General features: G+C 33.4%; 1 protein-coding gene across 1 annotated transcript in view; it reads right to left on the bottom strand.

Annotated features, from left to right (window-relative positions):
• Window positions 1–26,282, bottom strand: part of LOC106073745 (uncharacterized) — an 80,151-nt gene that overhangs the window by 40,505 nt on the left and 13,364 nt on the right. The window contains exons 6-17 of the mRNA XM_056045599.1: window positions 22,418–22,623; window positions 20,664–20,739; window positions 20,247–20,260; window positions 19,130–19,254; window positions 18,072–18,224; window positions 17,332–17,481; window positions 13,054–13,243; window positions 12,520–12,615; window positions 12,043–12,179; window positions 10,136–10,346; window positions 9,535–9,656; window positions 8,109–8,232 (exon numbers count right to left, since the gene is read on the bottom strand). Of these exons, the coding sequence (XP_055901574.1) occupies window positions 8,109–8,232; window positions 9,535–9,656; window positions 10,136–10,346; window positions 12,043–12,179; window positions 12,520–12,615; window positions 13,054–13,243; window positions 17,332–17,481; window positions 18,072–18,224; window positions 19,130–19,254; window positions 20,247–20,260; window positions 20,664–20,739; window positions 22,418–22,623 (1,604 nt within the window). The remainder of the gene's footprint in view (window positions 1–8,108; window positions 8,233–9,534; window positions 9,657–10,135; window positions 10,347–12,042; window positions 12,180–12,519; window positions 12,616–13,053; window positions 13,244–17,331; window positions 17,482–18,071; window positions 18,225–19,129; window positions 19,255–20,246; window positions 20,261–20,663; window positions 20,740–22,417; window positions 22,624–26,282) is intronic.

Here is a 26,282-nt window from a genome sequence, read left to right as displayed (position 1 = left end):
CATGTTTATAAACATTCATTGTAGTATTCAGGTGTGTAAAAAATTTTAGACAATATTTACATCTGTGAGTTGTTATGAAAAAAAATTCAGGTCAACAGTTCAAGTAGTTCACTGTTTACATCTCATTGTTTACATTGCTGTGCACAATCAGTAATGAAATACAATATATACACACAAAATAAACACATCTGGTATTTGTCATATTACAAGTTGACAATAAAATACAATGAGCAAATAGATGATCTGTTATTGATCATAAGCATAAATGTCATCATGACCCAAAAGAAAAGTGTAACAATAAAGTGTCATGACCTATTTTAAAATGTGTAGAATGTTAATTTGACTTAGTTGACTACTACTACTTGTTTCTAAGTGCTTTGTACTGGTTATTTATTCTATCAGAATGTCCTGGCTAATGTGTTTAATGTCATTATTTTCACTTGCTTCATTTTCATGTATTATGTATCTGGATAAAAAGTCAGCTATTACATTCTCATGTCCTGGAATGCTTTCTAAATCAAATTTGTAATCTGAGAGAATGAGTGTCCATCTGTTTATCCTGTCATTTTTTAGCTCTTTTCTTTTTAGTGCCAGTAATGGTTTATGATCACACTTGATGCTAAAAAATCTACCTAACAAGTAATTCTTGAGTTTTACAACTGACCATACAATGGCTAATAATTCTTTCTCAATCACTGAGTATTTTCTTTCAGTTTCAGACAGTGTTCTACTGATATGTACTATTGGCTTAAAAAATGACTCTCTTTGCTGTAATAAGCATGCCCCAATACCAGTGTTGGAGGCATCAGTGTATAGTGATAGTGTTGATGTTGGGTCAATGCTGGCTAATTCTAGTTTCTCATTAAATTTATCTTTTAAGTTGCTTAATGCTAGTCTACTTTTTTCATCCATACAAATTGTGTTTCCATGCTTCTTTTTAGTAAATTCAACAAGGGGTTCAATTATCTGTGCATAATTTGGAATGAACTTTCTATAGAAGTTGCAAAGTCCTAATAATGATCTCATGTCTTTCTTAGTCCTAGGTTCTTTTATGTTTTTAATCTTTGTTAGGTTTGTTTCAGTGGGTGTAATTTTGTCATTGGTGATGCAATATCCTAAGAATTGGATTTCAGGCTTGGCTAGGTTTAATTTCTTGGGGGATAATGTCATATTGTGTGTTCTTAGTCTTATAAATATTTGCTCTAGTACATGAATGTGTTCCTGTTGTGAGTTGGTGAAAACACAAATGTCATCTACATAAGACAATACATTATTTATGCCTTCTAATAATTTTGACATGCATTTCTGAAATGTGGCTGTACTATTTATTAAGCCGAATGGCATGACATTCCAGACATAGATACCTTCTAGGCCTGGCATAGTGCATTTGAATGCTGTATATTCCTTAGAGTCAGGGTCCATTTTAATCTGCCAGAAGCCTCTGTTTAAGTCCATTGTTGTGAATAGGGATGATTTGCTTAAAGTTGTAATTATGCTGTCAGTGTCTGGTAGGGGTTCTGGGTCTATGACTGTGCATTTATTTATTTCTCTAAAGTCACAGCAGATTCTTACTCCACTGTCTTTCTTTTTTACAATGACCATGGGTGATGCATATTTACATGTTTCTGATCTCTCTATCTTCCCATCTTTAATTAAGTTGGTCATTTCTGTCCTAACTAAGTCCTCATATGCTTTGGGGATACTATAGGCTTTTGTCTTAGTTGGTAGTGCTTTGTTGAGTTTTATTGTGTGTTCTATCAGATTGGTACATCCTAGCTTTTGTGTAATTACATCACTATATTTAACTGTCAAATTCTGTAACATATCATTTTCAACATTTGGACTATTGTTGTGTGTGGTGTTTATGGTGCTTGCTATATGTTCTTGTATGTTGTGTTTGGTTTCTACATCAAGTTCAATTATGTCTGTGTCAGTTATTTGTCTCTTATCCAATTTTACAAGTTTGTCAATATTGAGTTTGCATTCTCTACCATCTTTATCAATGATGTATACTTTGTTATTAATTCTCTCTATAACTTTAAATGGTCCCTCATTCTTATCTTTACAGTGTTTGTTTTCTATCTTAACAAAAACTTGGTCACCTACATTTAGTGTTCTTAGTTTTCTATTTTTGTTTTTTATTTTCCTATGCCTTTCTAGATTTTTGTCCATGTTTATCTCTGCTAGTTTTATTCCTTGTCTAAGCTGTTGTTTGGTCTGAATTATCCAAGGATGGTACTGTTCTATGTTTTCTAAGTCTAACATGTTGTCAGCCCATAACTCTAACGGTCCTTTAGGTTTTCTGTTAAATACAAGCTCATAGGGGCTGAATTTGGTGGTTTCATGGATGCTAGTGTTGTAGGCAAATATAGCATAGCTAAGAGTCTGGTCCCAGGTACTCATTGAGTCTCTTTCTAGCTTATATATCATCTGTTTTACAGTTCTGTTCCATTTTTCTATGACTCCATTTCCCTGTGGTGAATAGATAGTGCTATGGACTAGGCGGATGTTAGTCATTTCTGCAAATGCTTGGTTAAGGTGGGACTTAAAGTTTGATGCATTATCTGACAGTAACTTATTAGGGAATCCAAATTTAAGAAAAAGTGTTTTTAAGCAATTACATATGTCAATAGCCTTTATATCTTTTAGAGGAAATGCCTCTGCCCATCTAGTGGACATGTCAATGATACCCAGAATATATTTATTCCCTTTACTGCTGGTAGTTAGGGGTCCCATTATGTCCATGGCAATTTTGTCCCAAAAATAGTGAGATTTATCTGATTTCTCTAATGGGGCTCTAGTTACTGTTTTTTGTTTGGCACATTCTGTGCAACTGTTTACATAGTTCTTAATGTCCTTTCCCATCTTTGGCCAGAAGAATTTGTTGGCTATCTTAGCATATACTTTCTTTTTTCCTAAGTGTCCTGCTGTGGGGTCATCATGTGCCATATTTAATATTTTAGCTCTTAAAGTTTTAGGGATCAGTATTTGAAGTCTAGTACAGTTTTCTTTCCTGTTATATCTAATGGCTAAGTTGTTAATTTCTATGTGGTGGTTATTTAAATTTATCTTGTTATAATCTTTGCTTAAGAGGTCTTGTATTGTGGTGTCATTTTTCTGCATAGCTATTAGTTCCTCCCTAGTTATGCCTATTTCATTGAGTAATACAGTGGGGCATTCTATTTCTGGTGTTATTTTTTTATGTGATCTGGTTTGAGCTAATAGTGCCTCATGTTTAAATAGGGAGTATTTTTGTCTATCTTCCGCCCATTGCATAACTTCTTCTAGTGTTGGATCTTTTACACCATCTACATTGCCTATTATTAGATCTTGTGCTGGGGTGTCCATGACTATGGCTTCTAGTTCTCCTGTAATCCAGGGTGATTCTATTAGGACTTTAGCGGTCTTGCAAATATCGAATTTTTGTATATTTGCATAGGTCACTTTTACTGTATCTTCTAGATACTGTCCTGGTTCGACTAAAGAGGCTTTAACTATTATTGCCGTGGCTCCACTGTCGCGAATTGATCCTACTTCTTTAGAATTAACATAGGATGGAAAGACTTTTATTTTGGACTTATTTGCTTGCATGTAGGCTACATTTTCCTCTCTATGGGTGTTGGTGTTATTGCCACTGTTGTTTCTATTGTTTCCTCTATTGTAGTTGTTTGGGTGGTTGTTTGTGTGGTAGTTATATTGGTCCCTTCTAGATTGCCTGTTGTTTCTATTATAATTATTGTGTTGGTAACTGTTTGCAAAATTTCTTCTTTCATTGGGACTTGCACTCTGGTGTAGTCTATATGGTCTATTATTGTAATTATTGTTGTTTTGTTTGTAGCTGTTTGGGTTATAGAAACTAGTGTAACTTCTGTATCTGTGATTGTTATTGTAGTTTATAGGAGCTTTGCATTGGTTTTTCACGTGACCTTTTCTCCCACAATTGAAACAAGTCTTGGTGTTGGACCATTTGAATTTGTCATTGTTGTTGTTATTGAATGTTGTTGCTGTGGCTACTAGTTGGTGTAGGTCTCTTTTGTCAATCGTGTGTCCAGGGTGACTGTCTTTAAATAGATTTAGATTCGTTATCAGTTCAGTCTCTGTCTTGATCTTTTTTTCTTTAAGGAAAGTAAATACTAGGTCTGTCACGTTGTTGAGGACATTGTCAATGAGTAGCATGTCTAGGATTTGTGTCGGGTCCTTGATGTCACATTTTGCTAGCTCTAACCATTTTATCATGTTAGTCCTCATGTCGAATATTATTCTGTTGAAGTCCCCATCTTTTTTTAATTTAGTGTCCCTGAATAGCTTACGATAGAAATCTGAGTTTTTTCCAAAGTGTTCTAATAATCTAGTCTTTACTGCTGCATAGTCTTTCTTTTGGTCTATTGTTAGAGTGGAAATGATGTTGAGGGGTTCTCCCGACAAATTTGCTAGTAGGTGTTTGGCCATGTCCTCATTGTTAAGACTATAGGTTGAGGCTATATGCTCAAATTGGACTAAATAGTTTTCAAGTGTTTCATCTTTTGAATTATATTTATGGAATTTGGAGATGAATGGCTTTGTTGTGGACTGTTGGGTATTAATGTTGGGATTTGTTTTGGCAGCTTCTAGTTCTAGTTCTTTTTGTCTAGTTTCTAGTTCTTTTAATGTTTTCTGATGAGCTCTTTCAGCAGCTCTTTCTTCCCTATCTCTAATTTGTTTCTTTTCTTCCCTTTCTTCCCTTTCTTTCCTTTCTATTCTATCTTTTTCTTCCCTTTCTTTCTTTTCTATTCTATCTTTTTCTTTTTCAGCCCTATCTCTTTCCTCCCTTTCTTTCTTTTCAGCCTTTTCTAGTTCTTTTTTGATAAATTCCTTTTTCTCATCCCCTTCTAGTTCCATGACTTTCACTAGCTCTAAAATTTTGTCATAGGAAGACATGTTTAATGCTTTGTGTAGTTAATTAAGTGAGAAAAGAAAAAATGTACTGTGTTATACTTGTCAATACAGTGTGTGTCAATTATTTAACATGTGTATATTACACAATAATATAAAAAATTCAATCAATGGTTACAATGTAATGAAAGAATGTAGTGATAATTGTGAAACAAATGTATAGATCTAGATCAAAATTTACTCAGTTACTCAATTATGAACAATTCAAATTCAATAGTCATAAATTTCAATATATATTATACAAGTGTGCTGTTATGCCAAAGTAAAATAGTAAAAAAATGTAAATTAATAAAAGAAAGAAAAATATATGTACAGTATAAGTAAAGAGACAAACACAGAAACAATATAGAGAACAACACAGTCTGCCTTTAAAGAAATTAATAAAAAGTAGAAATGTGACAGGAGAAATACAGATATATGGATACAAGACTTTTAAACAAACAACAATATAGATACAGATTGAGTACACTGACAGAAATACAAACAAGACTCAACAGCTAAATAAATATTTTCCCACTATATTCTATGACCTCCGTACCAACAAGGAGAGCCTCAAACGCATTGGGCCTTATAGAGGTTAAAGAACAAATAGGATAACCCTAATAGATCCTATTGTTTTGATAGTTCATGCAATAGTCCCTCTCCAGCCACCCTTAAAAGACACTTAGAAAAATGAAAATATTTATTCACTAGTGACTATCTTCAATAGTCAACAATACTTAATTGGATACTTTAAATTCAACAATACTTAGTTGGATGCTTTAAATTATATCAATGTATAACAAATATATTCAATAATTGATCAAAACTTACAGGGGCTTTCTAGTGTAGTCTGATGTAGATAAGCTCGATACTCTTAGTGTAGATCCATAGTCCAGTTATAATCGAATCATAGAATAAATCAGTGAAATAAGGTAATATATCCAATAGTCCAGTCACAAATATATAATATATCCAATAACGAGCTCAATAATCCAAACAGAATTAATTATACTGGTAGCTAGTGATCCAATAACGGTTTAGTACAAATAGTATGGGCAACGATGACTAAGATGACAAATAGTATATGTATATATAATCCAAAGTACTTGATCTTTTAGAAGATAATCCAATAGTCTATGACTGACTTAATTAGCAATATAAGACAGGAGAAGTTCTTCACAGAAGATGTTATGGAGAAGATTCTCTTCAGAAGATGTTGTGGAGAAGATTCTCTTCAGTTAGGACGATATGGTGGTATCACGTGCCCCAGTGTACCACAATTTGCTACTGGAACAGTGAACAAATGATTAGGTGAGTCTCAAAAGACGTACACCACGATGAATCGTCGACTTGAATGACGTCGGAATTGATTAGTACAGACAGGTAGCTGTACTCCGGCTTCGGCTTTTCTTCAGTAATTGTTTTCACCCATATTGCGGCTCATCAGGCATGGCTGTATTCAGTTTCATACATACTAATTAAATCGACTCTTATGTGTATGATGATGTTAAGGTAGTGGATCTCAGAGTTGAGATGAGTGGGCCTTGACCTGTTTTGTTGACTGTTGTTTATCATCAATCTGCATCAGATCTTGGTTTCTGGTTGTTTCAACTTCCCGATCTAAGATAGCATATTAAGATCTAGGAATCGCTCTGAGATCATGTTGTAGCAAGGCCACCTGAGTTGATTTCTTATTGAAGAAAAGTTTATTAGCCCTCTAAGTTCGTTGAATTGTTTTCGCTGCCATGGTGAAAGAAAAATAGTCCTTGTACTTCTACGCCAGATGGAATGTAGACGATCGACGATTTACTTGTTAAAGAGTGTAGGTTCGTTCTGTCATTTAAGACATACTGGCCACCAAATGTCGCTACCTGGTTTTGGCTGTAGGCGTAGCGGCGTGGGTGCGTCCGTGTGTTGTAGGTACCTCTTCTGGTACGGCTATAATGCTCCTCTTAGCGATGTACTTTATTAGACGCACTAGATTTGCAAGTGCGCAACATTACTAATATACTAAGGTCTCCAACGACAACATTTAGAATTACTGATGAACACACTGGTAGCAGACGGAACGTTTATTATATATAGGATAAATTACAGAAAATACTGGCGACTTCAGCCGTCACAAAATATACACAAATAAATACTGGCTGTTCCTGCCACGTAGAATAAGTGAGCACATCAATGAAATGTTCAAAATATAAGTCCGAAGAAAACTCTCAAGTTAACATTAAATCAAATTCATTAAGGTACATATTACAGACAGAGAAAATCGTACATCCACTCTCTGCTGGAGTTCTTCACTAACTAACTTTTGACCCTTATTTTAGAGTCCTTTAACTTATTCACATGACTTCGTGCTTGCCCGCACGGAATATTACAATAGGTGACTGAGTATCACTTCATGTCACAGAGGTTCTAAAACTGGACTGTGACACCCATGACTAACAAATTTATTCCACATGTAAACTAGTGTAATTTTTTTCTTTACACTGGAGGGCTTAAACTGATCTCTGGAGTATGTTACTGTTACGGCACATTAGTTTTGGATTTTCTTAATTGATATATTGAGGAATGTTTTCTTTTTTTTTGTGTGTGTTTGTCGATAAATGTATGTAAATTTAATTTGGAGTAGTGTAAAGTATTTCTTTTACTGGGATTATTTACTCATTACAACTGTATTGTGCTTCGGCGATAGGTCTGCTATCAGAGTGATAGCAGCGTCCGTGGAATTAGTGAGTTCTTTTTTTTTTATTATTGTTTCAAGCCACGACCTAACAATATGTTTAGATTTAAATGAGATCTCCCAGCCTAATTCATTTATTTGTTCCAATTTTTATTACATATCATTGCCAAGATTTAAGAGCTAATATCTCAACGGCAGAATAGTTTTTACTGATTGTTGTTAAATATGTTTAAGAAAAACTTCATTAATATTATGTTGTCCAACGTAATTTTTTAAGATATTGATACACTGTAATTAGGTCAACAAAGATCATTTGTTTTTTATGATTTTTGAAAATGTTATAGCAAAAAAATTGTTAGAAATTTTTACTACAAACACATTCATCAATACTTTTAAAAAGATGAGTAGGCCTACTGTGGTCCGCCATTATAAAACCAAGGCATCATTTATATGGCGTAAATAAAAATAAATAAATTGCTAGTTTAAATATTCTATATAAAAAAAGACCCACATGTTTTGTTTGTGTTTAACTCCGCACTGACTTTATCTCCATTTGTAGTTCTAAAAACCAAGGCACACCAAACTGTAGCGGATGTAAATGTTCCATTAAGGTGTTGGGCTCTACAGGTACGACCCTTCAAAGACAATATATACAAACATAGTCATTGTTTTGAATTATACACCACACTGGAGGATAGTAGAAAACAACTTTATTTAACATTACAATGACAGTTAAAAAATAGCCTAAATAAATAAACTGAGAGCATACATGACAAGGAAATAAGAATTTAGGGCAAGAAGAATAGCATGTTTCAGGCATTATTGTATATTTATACTTTATCTTTGGAAGCGTGGGAACCGTGGTCAAGGGGCTAAGTACGCTTCAACTTGGCTTGTCTTGGCCACCTATGAAAGGGGCTTGAGGTTTGACACCCAACTCAAGCAGAGTTGTGTTTACAGAGCGCCTTAAAGCAGCATGGAAAACCTTCTCCTTAATACCCCCTCCCCCCAATGGTATAAGGTTGGACCATAGCGCTCTGATCATGCTGCTATAAGCATGAAAGTACCACTATATAAAAACTATAATTTTATTTTATCTTTTGTATTGTCAACTAGTTTGTACTGGTCAGTCAAGCTTGCTTCATATCTGTTTGTAAAATGTTGTTTGTTTGTTTGTAAAAATGTTTTACATGTTTCGGATGTTCCTTCAAAGTTGAAGATAATTTACTTCCTAGTCTCCTAGTCCTAATCTCCTGCAGGACAATGGGGGATGGGAGCAGGCAGGGTTTGAACCCGGGACCATCGTTAAGTCCCAACGACAGTCCAGTGTGCAAACCGCAGGACCAGGCAGCCATCTGTGTGTGTGTACTGTGTTGTTTATGTCTTATAGATTACAGACATTACTTCAAAAGAGAAGATAATTTTTTACTACATATTTCAGTTGTCAATCTCGACATGCATGTTAAAACTGCTTGGAACTGTATTGTCATTCTAGTTCACGTTTTCTGGTCTTTTATATGAGGCTATCATACAGACCTCACACAAATCAAGACTACAATAGGATCACATTTCAGAAATCACATTAAGTTCATAAGAAGGTCTATTGCTTCAGACCTCACACAAGGCAAGACTACAAAGAGAACATAAAGAGAAGGTCTTATGTTTCAGGCCTTACAAAAAGTTCACAAGAAAATGGACGTATGTTTCAAGCTACTCACAAACCAATAATACAAGAAGGTCTAGGGCTCAAGCCTCACACAAGACAAAGTACAATCTACTATAAGGTACCCTTCTGTAACAATTATCTGATTGATTTATACTCAAAATATAAAGCTTTTAGACTCCAATGGAATATGATTATTCAAGTAAGCAAGACACTGAACATGCAATAACATAAATGAGCCAACAATTATTCTAAATGTAACTTCAACACATACCTGCATGATAAAATAATTTTCCTGTGATACAACAACTTCCAGAAGTCTGTATTCCCCAAGCCCATTGAAAGTAAACAAACTTTGATCTAGTGTAATAATGTGTGGATCACCAAACAAAAGGGCTTTAAAAAAAATATAATTAAAACATTATTAGATGGATTGATTCAAATAGAAACCAAGCCCTAAAAATTGTCAGCTAAACTGTAATGTTATGGTCTAACTTCAACAAGATATGGATGACATTTAGAAATATTGTATTTATTTTCAAACTGTGTAGACTAAAAATTTCTTTTTATAATAATTTTTTTCCCCCTGTATGTAAATGAAAAAACTGAAGAGTAGAAGATAGAGCATCTAGTACAATTACACAATTCTTCATTAGATAAGAGATTTGTTTCCAACTACCAAGAAATCAACTTCAATGAAAAACATTGTTAAAGAATATAAAAAAGTTATGCCAACATGAGAGGGATACTAGGACTTACTAAGACTTAGGTCCTCCAATGGCATTTAGTGCATATGGCAGCAAGTTAAATTAGTAAATAATTTACTTTAGGTAGTTTTAACTTCTGTATTGACAACTAAAAACTGCTCAGCTTACCTCTTTGAAATGAGTCTGAATTACAAGTGCTGATTGGTCTAAGTTGGTAATATTTCTCACACATGTTTGACTGTTCACAACACCAAGAATAAGGTAGGACATCGTTCAAAGCATGTCCATAGAGATTTGTTCCAAGAGCATTGTACCTTTGAAATGAGCCAGCTAGATGGGGTCGGTTTTCAAAGAAACCTCCATCCCTATAGCAACATTGCTAGAAAGTATGTTAGAAAATTGAAATGTCATTTTAAACAATGGTAGTTTCTAAAAAGAGGTGTAAATATATAAAGATGACATTGTTTTTATTTAAGGTATCAACATTTTTCATTGGGAATTAGCAGTTTTTTGGACAGAGGATGCAAAGCTTAGCTGGTTCTGTGACCAATAGATTAGAAGGATGCCCAATAGCTAGCACAAGCACCTTAACACTACCCAACAAATGTTTGCTACCCATTTGAATCATCTTACCATTCAAAAATTAATATTGCAGACATAATTTGAGCATAAGGACCCTTGGTTTAAAACCCAACTTGGTTTAAAACCCAAGTGCCTCAACACTTAGCCTACACTTTATTTTTAAATGTCATATTTTATAAAAATTTATTAAGTACTGGACCAAAAGAATCTATTTGGGTTTCAACAGGCAAATTTGTACGAAATGATAAGCTATACAACGGACTAAACTCTCAAAATAATGCTTCAGTAATCTTGACCCAATAGTTATAATGACGACAATCACCATTTATTTTAAATAAAAAATATTCTTTAGGTTGCCTTAAGTTTCCCTGGAAATGATTTTTACTTGTGTAAAAAGGGAAGAAACTTGGTTGCTTCTTTTTATAACAAAACGCAACAACTTTAAAAGTGATCAAATACAAAAATACTGTTGAAGATAGCAGCTTGAAGAACTTCCTGATATCAACTTTCCTGAGCAGATAAAATTTTATGGTTTGTTACTGTTGCGACACGGTTACTGTGTGTGGTCAACCGTGACACACGGTCAAGTGTTGGGTATCGGAGAGTTAGGGGACTTGCGGGAAGTGACGAGTGTGTAAACAAGAAGAGAGGAAGTCATCTAGTGGAGTTGGTTCTCTGGATATAATGGTTGCCGTGTATATATGTTATGTTGAAATGCTTCACAATTAAAAGGCACTTTAAACGTAAAGGGACTTGTTTCTTCACAGTTACCTTTACATAATACCATAATTGTCAATCTGCTCTGGTTTATAGGCACTCTCCGGTTTCCTTTGTTACTAAATAATAATAATAATAATAATAATCTCCTAGGCTTGGAGATTAAGGGTCTATGGAAATTGTCCAAAATAACAATATACCCCATTGTTATATCAACCGAGGGGATAATAACAACTGACCTCACAGACACCTTCAAGGCCCTTAACATTCCTAGGAACATCTTCGTTGCCTGTCAGAGGGCGGTACTGCTGCAGACCTGCCACATCACCAGAAAATTCCTCAGTGGAAACTGTTAAAGGGACTACGATGAATTTTGTTTTTCTTTAGCGAAAGTCTACCCTGGCAGCGCCAGAGAATGACTACCCGTTCATTTCTAACATAATAATAATCTTTATTATCTGTATGGAAATTTGTTTTACAAATATATAAAGCTTTTAGACTGCAAGGGAATAAAAACATAAATTCATATCACTCAGAGAAACTTCATTCCAACTTCATTAACCCTTAAAGTGCTGAGCTGTTTTACATTGAGTGCATACAAAATGGAATTACAACTCTGATGTTTAGATGCTAACCTACCACATGCGTTTTAAGGGTTAAAGTGTGAAAATGATACTATGGTACTTTCACATCTTCTGAAAAAGTCTGTTCTAGAAGGAAACAGAAAATGAAAAAACAAAATAATTCCCAGTACATAATTGTTTTCAAAACCTTACCAATCCAACATCTCCATAATTGGGTACTGTGTCATAACAGTGGCCCTGTGAAGTTTTCTTCCATAGAGCACTGGATGTCACAATCAGTTCATGACATGGACAGGGAGGTAAGACATTCATCCACTGCTGTACAGTTACTGTCAAGATTAAGATTAGCTTAACATTAATCATAGATTAAGAGAAAAGATGTAACAAAGTTTTATGATAACATATAACTGTTTAATTCAAAACAAAAGAAAATAATATATATATACTAAATAAAAAGGTTGATAAATCTGTATTTATTCATTATCAATATCGCTGTATATAAGTTTAGAATTTATAAAGTTTAACTTGGTTGGTTTAATTTTGGAAAATCAATAGTCTGAAAATGATATATTTTTGTTCAAAGAAACTTGCGATAACTGTCAACTGTGAATGTTATTTTTGAAACACTAGTAGCTAGTTTAATGCATGGTTACCTAACATATTACATACTTGTTTCATTTACATTTCTCAGATACCAATTCTGACATTTGCTGTTAAAATTTTCAGATTCTCCAACTTTAAAAAACCAAAAACCAACTGTGCTATCTGAAATACAAAAAGACATTCATCAAATGTTAGCTTACTGAAAACATAGCTCTAAGTTTTGAGCACAGTACAAGGTAAACACTTCCTTACTAATGATTAGGACCACCCTTAAAATGATTAAATTATTTTTTAACAAACATTAATCAATTAGATATGAAAATGTATGTAGATTTTAAAATAGTCTTTATATAGCGCAACTTTCATGCTTGTAGCATGCTCAGAGTGCTATGGTTCAATCTCATTTGTAGACCAGAGGGGGTTATCTGGGAGAAGGTTTTCCATGCTTCCATTATGCACTCAGTCAACACAACTACTTTGAGCCCCCTTGAGAGGCAGCCAAGCCAAGTTCAAGCGTAATTAGCCTTGCCTTTTGGCCACACATTGTTCTTAAAAAGAATCAGTACTTGAACAGAACTAAAATGACACAACGTGACATACTTTTGCTGTTGCCTAGAACGGTATCAAATACGTAATAGTTTGAGATTTGAGTATCAAAGTTTGTGTCTCCCCATCCAACCACTAGAGGTCTGGCCAGAGCAGGGTTAAATTTCATCCCTCCATTAGTGTATCTGTACTGGGCAAATGTTGTGAAGCCATCAGTGATGATCACACATTGAAAAGAGACTCTCTGAAATCAAAGGGTAATGGATAATTGATTTCATATTATAATAATAACCAAAATTTAATGTATATATCGCTTTTGTCAACCATCAGATAAGCTTAAGGTGCTTTGATGACAAATAATAGTTGTATTCTCATGAAATAATAAAGAAACGTTAACAGACACAAAATAGAGACAAGATTTGTATCACAAATAATACGCCAGAACTAAAAAGTTTAATAAAAATAATACATACAACACTTAACCATAACTTAGAAGTGCAAAAAAACAAAACCTCATAACATGCTCAGAAAGACAGACTGATAAAGGCACATTTCTTATTCCAAATGCTAGGAAAAGTTATTATAAGTACAGTGGACTTGGAGGAGTGTTGATTACCAAAAATGGATTATAAAAGGTTATCTGTACCTTAATGAATTTAAACTTATGTGTGAAGGAAATTCTATTTATTCTGTAATTGTAATAAGATTTTCTCTTAGACTTTAAAGGGTATAAAATCAACAAGTGACAAAGATAGAAACATTTATTGATCTAAAAATACCAAAAAACATAATTTCAGCCTTGACATACTGCAATAAAGAACATTTTAAAAAGATATTAATTAATTATATAATTTTATACTGAGGCCGCATTGGATACTGAAAGTGTGTCAGATTATTTCATGTCAGATAATTAAGGGTCAACAGCACTTTTTAGCGGCCCCCGTAAGGGGAAAAAGCCGCTATTAGGTTTGTGCAAAATGTCCGTCTGTCCGTCTGTCACACTCAGATCTCGAAAACTAGAAGAGATATGAAAAATATTATTTCATCATTAAATCCGGCTTGAAAAGTTTAGGTGCAACGGCTACTTTTGGTTTTCTAAAAGCAAACCGTTTAATTTATAAAATTAATTATGCAAGCGATTTTTTCATAAAAATACACCAATTCTAAAACAATTACGTAAATGTAAGGGAGGCAATGTTACAATATGCTAACAAAGATGGACAATTTTTGTGTATTTTCAGTATCACTAAGTCAAATATATTTTAAAAATGTACAGGAAATGTTTACAACAAATACAAATAATAGTTAAAGACGTTTTTTCTGGTCAACTAGCTGCTAAAATTGAAAGAAAACATTTCTGTTTGTTTATAAAGGCTAATAATGCACTTTGTATGTAAATATCACGCACATTTTTTTAAATGGACTTTTTATGCAGCGATTTTCGTGCAGTAGCGTAACGTCGCAACATGATCAGGTGCTAAACCAATTCCTTAAACTTTTTTTAAAAATCAGATTTTATTTATTTTTTGTTTAGTGTCCCCATCCGAATAAAAGAAGCTTATTTTTGTGCGTTTTGTCTAGTGGTCGGTCTGTCCGTCACGATTAGATTTAAAAAACTAGAACTCTAAAAGCTATTGAAAATCTGATTTACCCTTTAATGTTCCTCCCATAACATCTCAATAGTTTTAAGTATCTAAAATTGATTGTTCCGGATTTTTTTGTGCAAAACTAATCAACGCCAACAAATGTTTGTTTGCTCTTCTAACTTATATTACATTCAATTTCCATGCTTAAACGTTGCAAAAACACATTATCAATAATATGTTGTTCCGTTTTTTATGTAAATAGCATATTAATGCTAAATCATAATCTCTATACTGACTTATATTTCATTAAGTGTAAAAATGTTCTGGATATTGTTTTATAAAATATGAATTATGCCTAATGTTTGTTTGAAATCGCATAAGGCTTTTAAAAAAAGTAATTTACTAGAATTGATTACTGAAAATTACTTTTTAGACATTTAATTTTCTTGTAAAACATAACATAGAAGTTTTGTAATCGATAAAGAAAGTTCCGGATTTTGTTTCTTACAAATCGTCGCCAGAAATTTCCGAATTTATTTAAAAATCTACTAACGCCAAATAATTGTTTGAACTCCCTCTTCTAATTAATAAACAAATAATCTTCTCATTTACGAAATAATGTTTTTACGGATTTTTATGAAAAATATTTTAACTCACTACTCTCTTACAGTACATTTAACTTTCTACCTAAAACATTAAGAAATCTAATTATCGTTAATATTATGTTCCGATTTTTAAGGAAAACAGAATCCAAACATCAAAGTTAGGTATGAAAATCTCTCCACGTGGCTGTAGTACATCTAATTTTTATACGAGACCATCCAAAAAATTTAATTAACGGTATTACATTTATCTGAAATTCTCTTTTTCTTTTACTATTTATACAAACATCCGGAACAATCTATTATATAAACTTTTCAATTGTGTTCATACCTAAAAATTATTGCGATGTTTTGAAACGTAAAATAAAGGTTAATCAATTTTTAATAATTTTTAGTTGTTTTTTTTATATCAAGATAACGGACAGACCGACTGACAGACAAAACGCAAAAACAATGTGGCTTTGATCCTTTTTAAATAATATCTATTAGAACTCAGTGCACCAATGTCTATGAACCCTCGTTAAATATCTCGTGTAAATAAAGACATTTTTTTTATGGTACCGGTACTAGCCTATTGTGAGGTAATGGAATTTTTTTTCTTATGAACGTCATATGAATGGACTCTTTAAATGTAATGTTAAAAGAACGCACTCAGTGCACCAATGTCTATTAACCCTCGAAAAAATTGCTTGTATTAATGAAAACATATTTTAGTCTAACTAAGCCGTGTGACGTAGTGTTTTTTTTTCCTTTGACGTCACATGGAATGAATTCTTTAAATGAAATGCTAAAAGAACGCACTCGGTGCACCAATGTCTATGAACACTCGAGAAATGGCTCGTGTTGATAAAGGTGATTTTTAGTCTAGCTAGGCCTTGTGACGTAGTGTTTTTTTTTCCTTTGACGTCATATGGAATGAATTCTTTAAATGAAATGCTAAAAGAACGCACTCGGTGCACCAATGTCTATGAACACTCGATAAAAGGCTCGTAATGATGAAGGCGATTTTTATTCTAGCTAGGCCGTGTGACGTAGTGTTTTTTTTTCCTTTGACGTCATATGGAATGAATTCTTTAAATGAAATGCTTAAAGAACGCACTCGGTGCACCAAAGTCTATGAACACTCGATAAATGGCTCTTATAAATGAAGGCGATTTTTAGTCTAGCTAGGCCGTGTGACGTAGTGGTTTTTTTCCCTCTGACGTTATATGGAATTAATTCTTCAAATGAAATGAAAAAAAGAACTCGGTATAGTAATGTTTATTAAGCCTCGTTATGTGACTCGCGTTTAAAAAAGGAATGATATCTTGATTTAGATCTAATCTAGATTTTTTAAACTAGATCTAGATTTTTATTACAGTATATCTAGATTTGGATTTATATTCTAATTAAAATTATTTTAGAGTCTAGATCTAGAATTTCTAGATCTAGTTTAGACTAAAATAGACTAGATTAAGATGTAGAATTTAAATTTCTAAACTTAAAGTGTAAAAAAAAAGTGTAGATTTTCATTTCCAAACGTTTTGATCAATATTGTAATGTTTTAATATACTAAAACTAATCTACTATTTTTTTATTAAATTTAAATTTAAATTTACGGCAAATGAATCTTTGAAACATTATTACTTTTGACCATCGGATGGCTGCCTGGTCGTGCGGTTTGCGCGCTGGACTGTCGTTCAGATTTATGGATGGCCCAGGGTTCAAACCCTGCCCGCTCCCATCCCCCGTCGTCCTGCGGGAGGTTTGGACTAGGAAGTAATTATCTTCAACTCTGAAGGAACATCCGAAACGTGTAAAACATTTTACATCAAAATTAAATCACCTCTTGAATATTATTTGCGAATATGCAGATCCGACAGGGATCCGACTTCGACGGGGGCCGCCTCTGAGTTTGTGTAACACAAACTCTCTTTGTAATCTTGTTAAATATTATTAAAGCATGAAAACAACCGACAAAAAACAAAAAGACTTATAAGTTTTCAGGTCTCTAAAATACATGCATGACTAGGTTAGCCCATGTATCATGTAGGTTGTATTAGTTTTTGTTCAGGAATTGTGATGTTTTAAGCATGTTAAAAACGGTCTAAGTTGTCAGCGTCAAACCCATTTTTATTTAGCAATTAGAGTCTAAAAGTGCCCACCTCCACAGTGCTTCTGTGAGCTGGAACCTCTACCCAAGTCACTACAACAACACTAGTTGCATCATAAGACTTCAGCCCTTCAATATTCTGCACCACATCAGAGTTTGCTTGGTCCAGAATCTTTTGGTTCAACTGACTTTTATTGTATATCTATGGATAATTAAATAGAAAGAAATTTGTAGTTTACATTTAAAAAACAAAGAAATGGATCTCCAAGAAGTGTTTTAACTTAATCTCTAATTTATGTCAATGTAGACCTGTTTTCTGTTTAACAGAGATATGTAGGAAAAAATGTTGGCAGTAAGAATAAAATATTAATAATTACAAAGTTTAAGATTCCCACCAACAGGAAGTTAGAGGACGACTCTAAGCAGATGTTATTCATGACAATTATAATGTAGTGGCCACCCTAAATTAACAGCAAAAATGAAGCCCTAGAAAAAAAAAACTAACTTTATAAAATAATTTGTTCAGTTGTGACTGTCTGAAAGTAATGCTTATGTTTTAAAACTAAACAATTCAATCAGTTTTCTTCTGGCCAAGAAAAACTACATGGAGAGCTTCCTGATCTGGACACCACTGTGCTATTCATGTCTGATATTGGGTTAGTTATCTGAAACTTCTAACATGATAAGTGATATATTTCAATGATATTAGGAACATTTATCTTTAATGAAAACAAAATAATGAGAAGACATTGACCTGACTATATGTTAACCTCTTAATATTAAGTAATTTACCTGATAATATATTTCTGCTTGTTTATCTGCAGATAAAAGATCTAGATCAGACCAATAAACTGCTAGCAGTTTGGAATGTGTGTCCACAGGAAGCTGTTTTGGTGAGAAACTGGAATTGTCTTGGCCAAAACTAATTAGGCCGTTGATTGATATCTAGAAAAAAACATTGTAAAACTATAAAGTAATAGTTCATACCTTATAAGTCAATTCATTAACATTCATGAATAAGACAAAAAGAAAATTGATTTAAAGAAATGTTATTTTACAAATCTTACACTCTCTAGATTTAATAGTAAAAAAAGTTTTGGCATCCTTTATTCCGCCTTCCAAGCCGATGTTGGTGCATTCAGACAACAAGTGAAGTATAAAAATACTTTAGAAAAAGCAAAACAAAGCTTATCTAAGAGGAGGAACTCCACACTTACAACTTATCTATCAGTAATGTCAAAATTTCCCTTTTTTTCAATGTCAAACAAAAATAATGAATTACCAATAATATACTAATTTTTAATTTTAAAACTAATTTATTTTTTGTTAGGTACAATGAATAAATTTTCTACGTGTGGGAGAAATGACAGGTTCAGTTATCTAAGGGGGTCAAAAATGCACATATTAACTCTTTCTCTCCGTTATTATTTAACACATTCTGATAGAATCAACATTGGTATCGTCAGTTAGGAGAGAAAGAGTTAAGCCATAACTGTGAATACTGAAGGATTACAGAAGGATTAATTTCCATTGTTGGAATCAAGCAAAAAAATTAATTAGAAGTAATTAATTGACTAATAGTAGTTGTTTTTTTTTATTGATTCATGTATTATTGCCTTCTCTAATGCATAATAATGCAAAGTTTCAACTTGATCAGAGAATGTTTAAAATTTTTACCAAACAGACAGACAAAGTGATTTGATATAAGCTTTGCAAAAACTGAATGCTTAATGAAAGCTAATCTTACAAAATAAATAAAAAATTTCTTACTTTAAACTCACGGAACTTCGTTTTTTATTTCCACCTTTTATACCATTAACTCATCCTAAGTTTCAATACATAGTACTTACCCATAATGTATCATAGAGTTCATTATCAAAAGGCAGAGAATATGGAATATTAATTTGTACAGAGGCTAACTCTACATCTCTTGGCATAGTCTGATCTGACTGTTGGATGCCAAAGGGATAGAAATCTGAAATAAAAGATCCACGTTTTAATTATCATCCTATTTGTCGACTGTGATGATATAATGTTTTCATCAATAACCTTTACAACACAAAACTTCATAAGTGAAAGGCTAGTGCTATTTAGCCAGTTGATAAATCCCTTATTTAATTAAAATTTAGTAATTGAAACTCTAGCTGAATAAAATTATTTAATTAGACTCTGGCTAAAGGGAAACTTTTAACTTGTAACTTTTAGATATTCCTATCCTATGCACCTGGCTAAAAAGTGCAGTATAGCTTCTCTCCTTCACAGTCAAAGAAAAGCACATTTCTCATTTCCTAGGAACTCAAATTCTCACTATAAGAAGCTGTCTTCTTTTCTCAGCCTTTTTTTTTTTTAGATGTGCATCCTTTCATAAAGGTCCATTGCCTTTCCTCATTTCTTGAGACTCTGACACCCACTGCTTCATGTCATGAGGAGCGATCAAGAGCTAGTGTCTCCCAGCCATGAATGTCAATCTCACACTCCTTGAAGGAGCTCTTAAGGGTGTCTTTGTTGAACTTTATTGACCCCCCCCCCCCGAGAGTACTTTACTGCAAATAGCTTGATGCAAGTTGAAGAGTGATGAGTATGGTTGAGTAGAGATTTGGATACAGTTTAGTACAACTGGGAACAGTTCAGTAGTGTGGTAGTGGTGCTTGGTATGGTCAAGTGGAATGCAGAGAATAAAAATGAAGTCAAGATATTGTACAGACTTCTACACCACCTGTATACAGTGACAGATCGCTAGATTTTATAGTAAATAAAGCTAGATAAAACTAAAATTGGAGTTGTGAAGCTCTTTGCATTGATTTTACTTGTGTGTCTACAAGTAGATTAAGCCAGAACCAGAGAAATACATAACAGTATTATATAAGAATTAAAACATAAATATTATGACTGAATGCTTTAAGAAACAAGTTTTAATAAATTTAATATCAATAATCTAAATTAAAAATTGAAAAAAAAAATACTTACATTCATTGAAAAACCTGAAAAAGAAAAAGAGCAATTAGTAAATAGAGTAAGCTATCTGGGAGCCGAGAGGACAGGAAAGAGCTGGAAAACCATTAAAAAACTAGCAAGAGACCGAGGAGAGTGGCATGTTTTTTACTGAAATCATGTTCCAAGAGATACGCAAAGTAAAGATGATGATATTTGGACATTGTGCATTTTTTCAGCTAGGGATTTTTTTTAGCTTGCAGAAATATATAGATTTAGATGTGTAAGACCTAAAAAAAAAAAACAGCTATATACTAAAACAAAACAATAAGCCTTGAAGTTGATTTAGTAACTAAATGATAAAACATCTCTCTAAAGCTTAGATCTAGTTACCTTCATTTAGATCTACACATATTTTAAGTGATTTTAATACTAATTTATCAAATGACTTACTCGCAAATCCATTCTTTGGTTGAGCTTTCCACACATCTATGATGATTATAAGAACACAGAATACACACTGCTGGCTCTATTTAGACAGGAGAGAAAGTAACAAACCTACATTGGAGAGGGTATACAATCATAAACTTTTTGGCAGATATTGATTTTAACAGAACAGCATTAAATCTCAACCAGATCTGGAGCCAATTAATATCAAGATATTAGGCAAGTCAAACAAGTTGGAGTCTGAGAAGTCTACATCTGACAATATTTAAATCTAGCTCTAGACTCTTTGAATCAATAATAGGTCAATACTATATTGACTATAGTCTATATAGATTCTAATCTTAAGTATAGATCTATTTGCATTCACAGAATGCAGTGAGTGCATAAATCTTCATATGCAATAAAAATCTGGATAATTGTCTCTACCACCATATAATCTATTCATCCTAGATCTACGTTCCTTTCAGTAGTATGTACCAATTAGTCAGCTATTTAAATTAACTACTAGAAATGGGTTAATCCCCCTATAATTAATCCTTTTACTTTAGTCTGACCCAGTGTCTAAAAATATAATTAACCAAATCTGTATTTCTGTAAAAAAAAAAACTTGAATTAGTTTAGAATCTGAACTGTCATATCTAAAGTAAAAGCGGAAATGATCGACTTTATAATTTACATAAATGATTTACCAAATTGCATTAGTTCAGGAACAAAAGTCAGATTATTTGCAGACGATTGCATAATATACAGATATTTTACAAAGAGAATTAGATGAATTACAGAAATGGGAATCAAATTGGAGCATGTCTTAAATTTCCACCCAGAAAAATGTCAGTTGTTAAGAGTAACAAAAAAACTAAAACAAATTAATTCCACTTATCTTATTCATGGCAAACCTGTAACACAGACTAAAAACGCAAAATACCTAGGTGTTATAATAAATGAAAAACTGTCATGGAATCCACATATTGATGAAACTACAAAAAAATCAAACAAAGCATTAGGATTTATTAAAAGAAATTTCTATAAATCAAATAAGAACATAAAACTAAAATGTTATTTAACCTTGGTTAGGCCAATAATAGAATATGCATCCTCTGTTTGGGACCCCTCAACTCAAGAAAACATTAAGAAACTAGAACAGACACAAAATAGAGCAGTGCGATTCATAACAAACGAATATTCACATTTGACTAGAGTAACACCTTTAGTAAAATCACTAAATTTAGAAAGCCTTCAGGACAGAAGGCTCAAAAGTAAAGTAGCAATCATACATAAAACACTGAACCATAATCTTCAAATACAAAAACAAAATTTAATAAAATACTCTGAAAGACACAAAGATAAAGGCACATTCCTCGTCCCATATGCTAGGACAAATTTGTACAAATACTCCTTCTTCCCTAGTGCTATTAGAGCATGGAATGGGTTGCCTGAGCTAGCCAGGAAAACCAGTGACTTGGCAGAATTTAAGTCATTGGTTAATATGCATGACTAAATGCATGACGCGTAGGACGTAATCATCTTCTTTTTTGAAGTAACGTCTGTATTATATAAGATAAGAAGATAAGATAAACTTTATTTGTATAGGCCTATATTATATAGGCTACTATTATAATACATCTACTCCTAGTCTAGTATCGAATCTAGAGTCTAGGTCTATAATAATGATTAATAATGACTATACTTATTATTTACTTAATTACTATGCTGCACTATGCATGTCTTATTTGTCTATTATTTATAATTATTATACTCACGAAACCGGGCTGGAATACTCGCGCTGTCCTCAACTTGTGGATTACTGACTGAATACATAACACTGTCCACTAAGAGGTGGTCCTCTGCATCAAGCTGTACTAGAGACTTGGCCAGAGATATTAATAAGCTGGTGATCTGGAGACTGTGACAGGCCTGGCTGCTGTTGCCATCAAACGTCAAATCTAACTGGACTGTATCATTGGAACTGGGGAATACACGAAGCAGACTTTGTGTTTCTATAGTTTTTTAAACGAGGAGCAAAAGATTTACTATGGAAAATTAAAAACAACACTAGTTTAGGAGATAATCGGAACAAATAGACTAATTGCCAGGCTACTATTCCCAGAGAAAATAAAGCACCTCTTCTAGCAAAACCCTCTAAGGCAGCGGTTCTCAACCTTTTTAGTGCCGCGACCCCCTATTACGATTCCCCACTAAGCAGCGACCCCCAACCGTAATTTTGTCTCGTTCGTGGGCTTAGTGCCGCCTAGGTAAATGGACATTGGCTAATGTTATTATATCGTTACCGTAATTTCTATACCTGATGTATGGCGTATGAATTTCATCGAGGCATAATTTACTTGATCCTTGCATTGACAAATTTAATTATTCAAGGCGACACAAATATCTACTACGTCGGCTATTTTCTGTGTATTTTTTGCTTACTGATTAAAAAAAAAAAACTATTTCACGAAGATTAAAAAAAAAACTTTTTAGAACCTTCCCTCTCGACAACCTTGTCACATCAGTGTGAACTAGAAGAACAGATTGAACGCGTCAAGCTCATTTCGAAGAAGTAACTATCGATGAAACAAAACATGTCTACCTCCAAACAATGATGTTACACTAACTCAAAGTGCCCTATGTATCCTCTAACTCTAGCAAAATAAATATCAGTCTTCCTTAATATGTCATCCTCATTTTTTAATTTTATTAAATTTATATTTCACGGCCGTTTCATAGTTTATGAAACTTATATTTATAGCGGAATGTCCCCCACCCCCTTTTTTAAAATTAGAAATGAAAATGTATACCAACTATGGTAGAGATATGCTTGTTGAAAACGACAAAAATAAATAAATAAATAAATTCCAATGATAAATAGACAAAAAAAAATAAAAAATTTCAGATTGTCTTAGGCGACCCCTAACAAATGGGCATGTGACCCCCAAAGGGGTCGCGACCCATAGGTTGAGAACCCCTGCTCTAAGGTGACCAGATATTTAGGGAGCCAAAGCGGGACACATGTTGATTATGGGACTTTAAAAGAAAAACAGATTTTTTTCGAGCAATATTTTTTTTCAACATCCTGGACGTTATTACAATACACCACAATGTAAAGTAAATCCCATTCCTCTAGCACAGGAGTGGGCAACATTTTTGTATCGAGGGCCGCATTAAAAAAAAGTTTGTTAGGAAGTGAACATGAAGTAAAGACCAAGAAGAAAGGTGGTAGCGTTAAAAGTTATATAGTTTAAAGATTAAGAAATATTTTAAAATTAAAGCGTGACATTGATCGACTTTTTTTTACGAAAGCGGGACATTGGTCGTCCAGCCCGAGCATTTTATGAAAAGCGTGACAGAAGGTCCAAAGCGGGACTGTCACGCCTAAGGCTGGACGTCTGGTCACCTTACTTTAACAACAGCAGTGACTCTCATGGCTCTCAATATTAATAAACAAATCTTGTCCTGCAGGGCATTGTTTGTGAAACGCCATGGAAGTTTGAATAAGGAAAAAAAAAGTTTACTTAAAAATTTTTAAGATAAGGTTTAAAGTGGAGGCTTTTGACTTGTTCGTTTTACGTATATTTCGAACTGTCCTTCAATATTGAAGTCAATTGATGATTAGTACATCCTATGAAGTCAATTGATGATTAGTACATCTTATGAAGTCAATTGATGATTAGTACATCTTATGAAGTCAATTGATGATTAGTACATCCTATGAAGTCAATTGATGATTAGTACATCTTATGAAGTCTATTGATGATTAGTACATCCTAGGAAGTCAATTGATGATTAGTACATCTTATGAAGTCAATTGATGATTAGTACATCCTAGGAAGTCAATTGATGATTAGTACATCCTACGAAGTCAATTGATGATTAGTACATCTTATGAAGTCTATTGATGATTAGTACATCCTAGGAAGTCAATTAATGATTAGTACATCCTATGAAGTCAATTGATGATTAGTACATCCTACGAAGTCAATTGATGATTAGTACATCTTATGAAGTCTATTGATGATTAGTACATCCTACGAAGTCAATTGATGATTAGTACATCCTATGAAGTCAATTGATGATTAGTACATCCTACGAAGTCAATTGATGATTAGTACATCTTATGAAGTCTATTGATGATTAGTACATCCTACGAAGTCAATTGATGGTTAGTACATCCTATGAAGTCAATTGATGATTAGTACATCCTACGAAGTCAATTGATGGTTATTACATCCTATGAGGTCAATTGATGATTAGTACATCCTATGAGGTCAATTGATGATTAGTACATCCTATGAAGTCAATTGATGATTAGTACATCCTACGAAGTCAATTGATGGTTATTACATCCTATGAGGTCAATTGATGATTAGTACATCCTATGAAGTCAATTGATGATTAGTACATCCTACGAAGTCAATTGATGGTTATTACATCCTATGAGGTCAATTGATGATTAGTACATCCTATGAGGTCAATTGATGATTAGTACATCCTATGAGGTCAATTGATGATTAGTACATCCTACGAAGTCAATTGATGATTAGTACATCTTATGAAGTCTATTGATGATTAGTACATCCTAGGAAGTCAATTGATGATTAGTACATCTTATGAAGTCAATTGATGATTAGTACATCCTATGAAGTCAATTGATGATTAGTACATCCTACGAAGTCAATTGATGATTAGTACATCTTATGAAGTCTATTGATGATTAGTACATCCTAGGAAGTCAATTGATGATTAGTACATCATATGAGGTCAATTGATGATTAGTAGCCTACATCCTATGAAGTCAATTGATGATTAGTTAATCCTAGCCCTAACCTCGGCAGGACGGCTTGGGGTGGTGGCTGGCAGGATACGAACTCGGGACCATCAATATGACAGTCCAGAGAGCATACCACTGACCAGTCAGCCATTCAAAAGCTACCATTTAAATAAAAATCAACTAAAAACCCACATTTAAATTAAATAAACCAGTGGTTCTCAAACGTTTTTGATCAGGGGACCCCTTTATGTAGTCGGGATTTACCCACGGACCAATAAGTAGGCCTATAAAAAAAACCTACATAAATGCATATTAGGCCTATATAAGTTACAAATCGAAAAAACAACAACAACATTTTGTTAGGGGAGTGTTTAAAGAAAGTATAACTTTGGTTTTAAAAAACATTTTTTTTAAATTAATGACTTGGATAAGTTTGATAAGATTTTCCGAGTGTAATAAGATTGGCTCTATGCTGAGCTAGCCAGGAAAACCAGTGACTTGGCAGAATTTAAGTCATTGGTTAATATGCATGACTAAATGCATGACGCGTAGGACGTAATCTTCTTCTATTTTGAAGTAACGTCTGTATTATATTTTTAGAAAGCCTTCAGGACAGAAGGCTCAAAAGTAAAGTAGCAATCATACATAAAACACTGAACCATAATCTTCAAATACAAAAACAAAATTTAATAAAATACTCAGAAAGACACAAAGATAAAGGCACATTCCTCGTCCCATATGCTAGGACAAATTTGTACAAATACTCCTTCTTCCCTAGTGCTATTAGAGCATGGAATGGGTTGCCTGAGCTAGCCAGGAAAACCAGTGACTTGGCAGAATTTAAGTCATTGGTTAATATG

This window comes from Biomphalaria glabrata, chromosome 11 (genome assembly GCF_947242115.1).
Source record: "Biomphalaria glabrata chromosome 11, xgBioGlab47.1, whole genome shotgun sequence".
In the NCBI taxonomy this organism is placed as follows: Eukaryota; Metazoa; Mollusca; class Gastropoda; family Planorbidae; genus Biomphalaria; species Biomphalaria glabrata.
The sequence above is the reverse complement of the archived record's forward strand: the minus strand, read 5'-3'. Positions and strand labels throughout refer to the sequence as shown.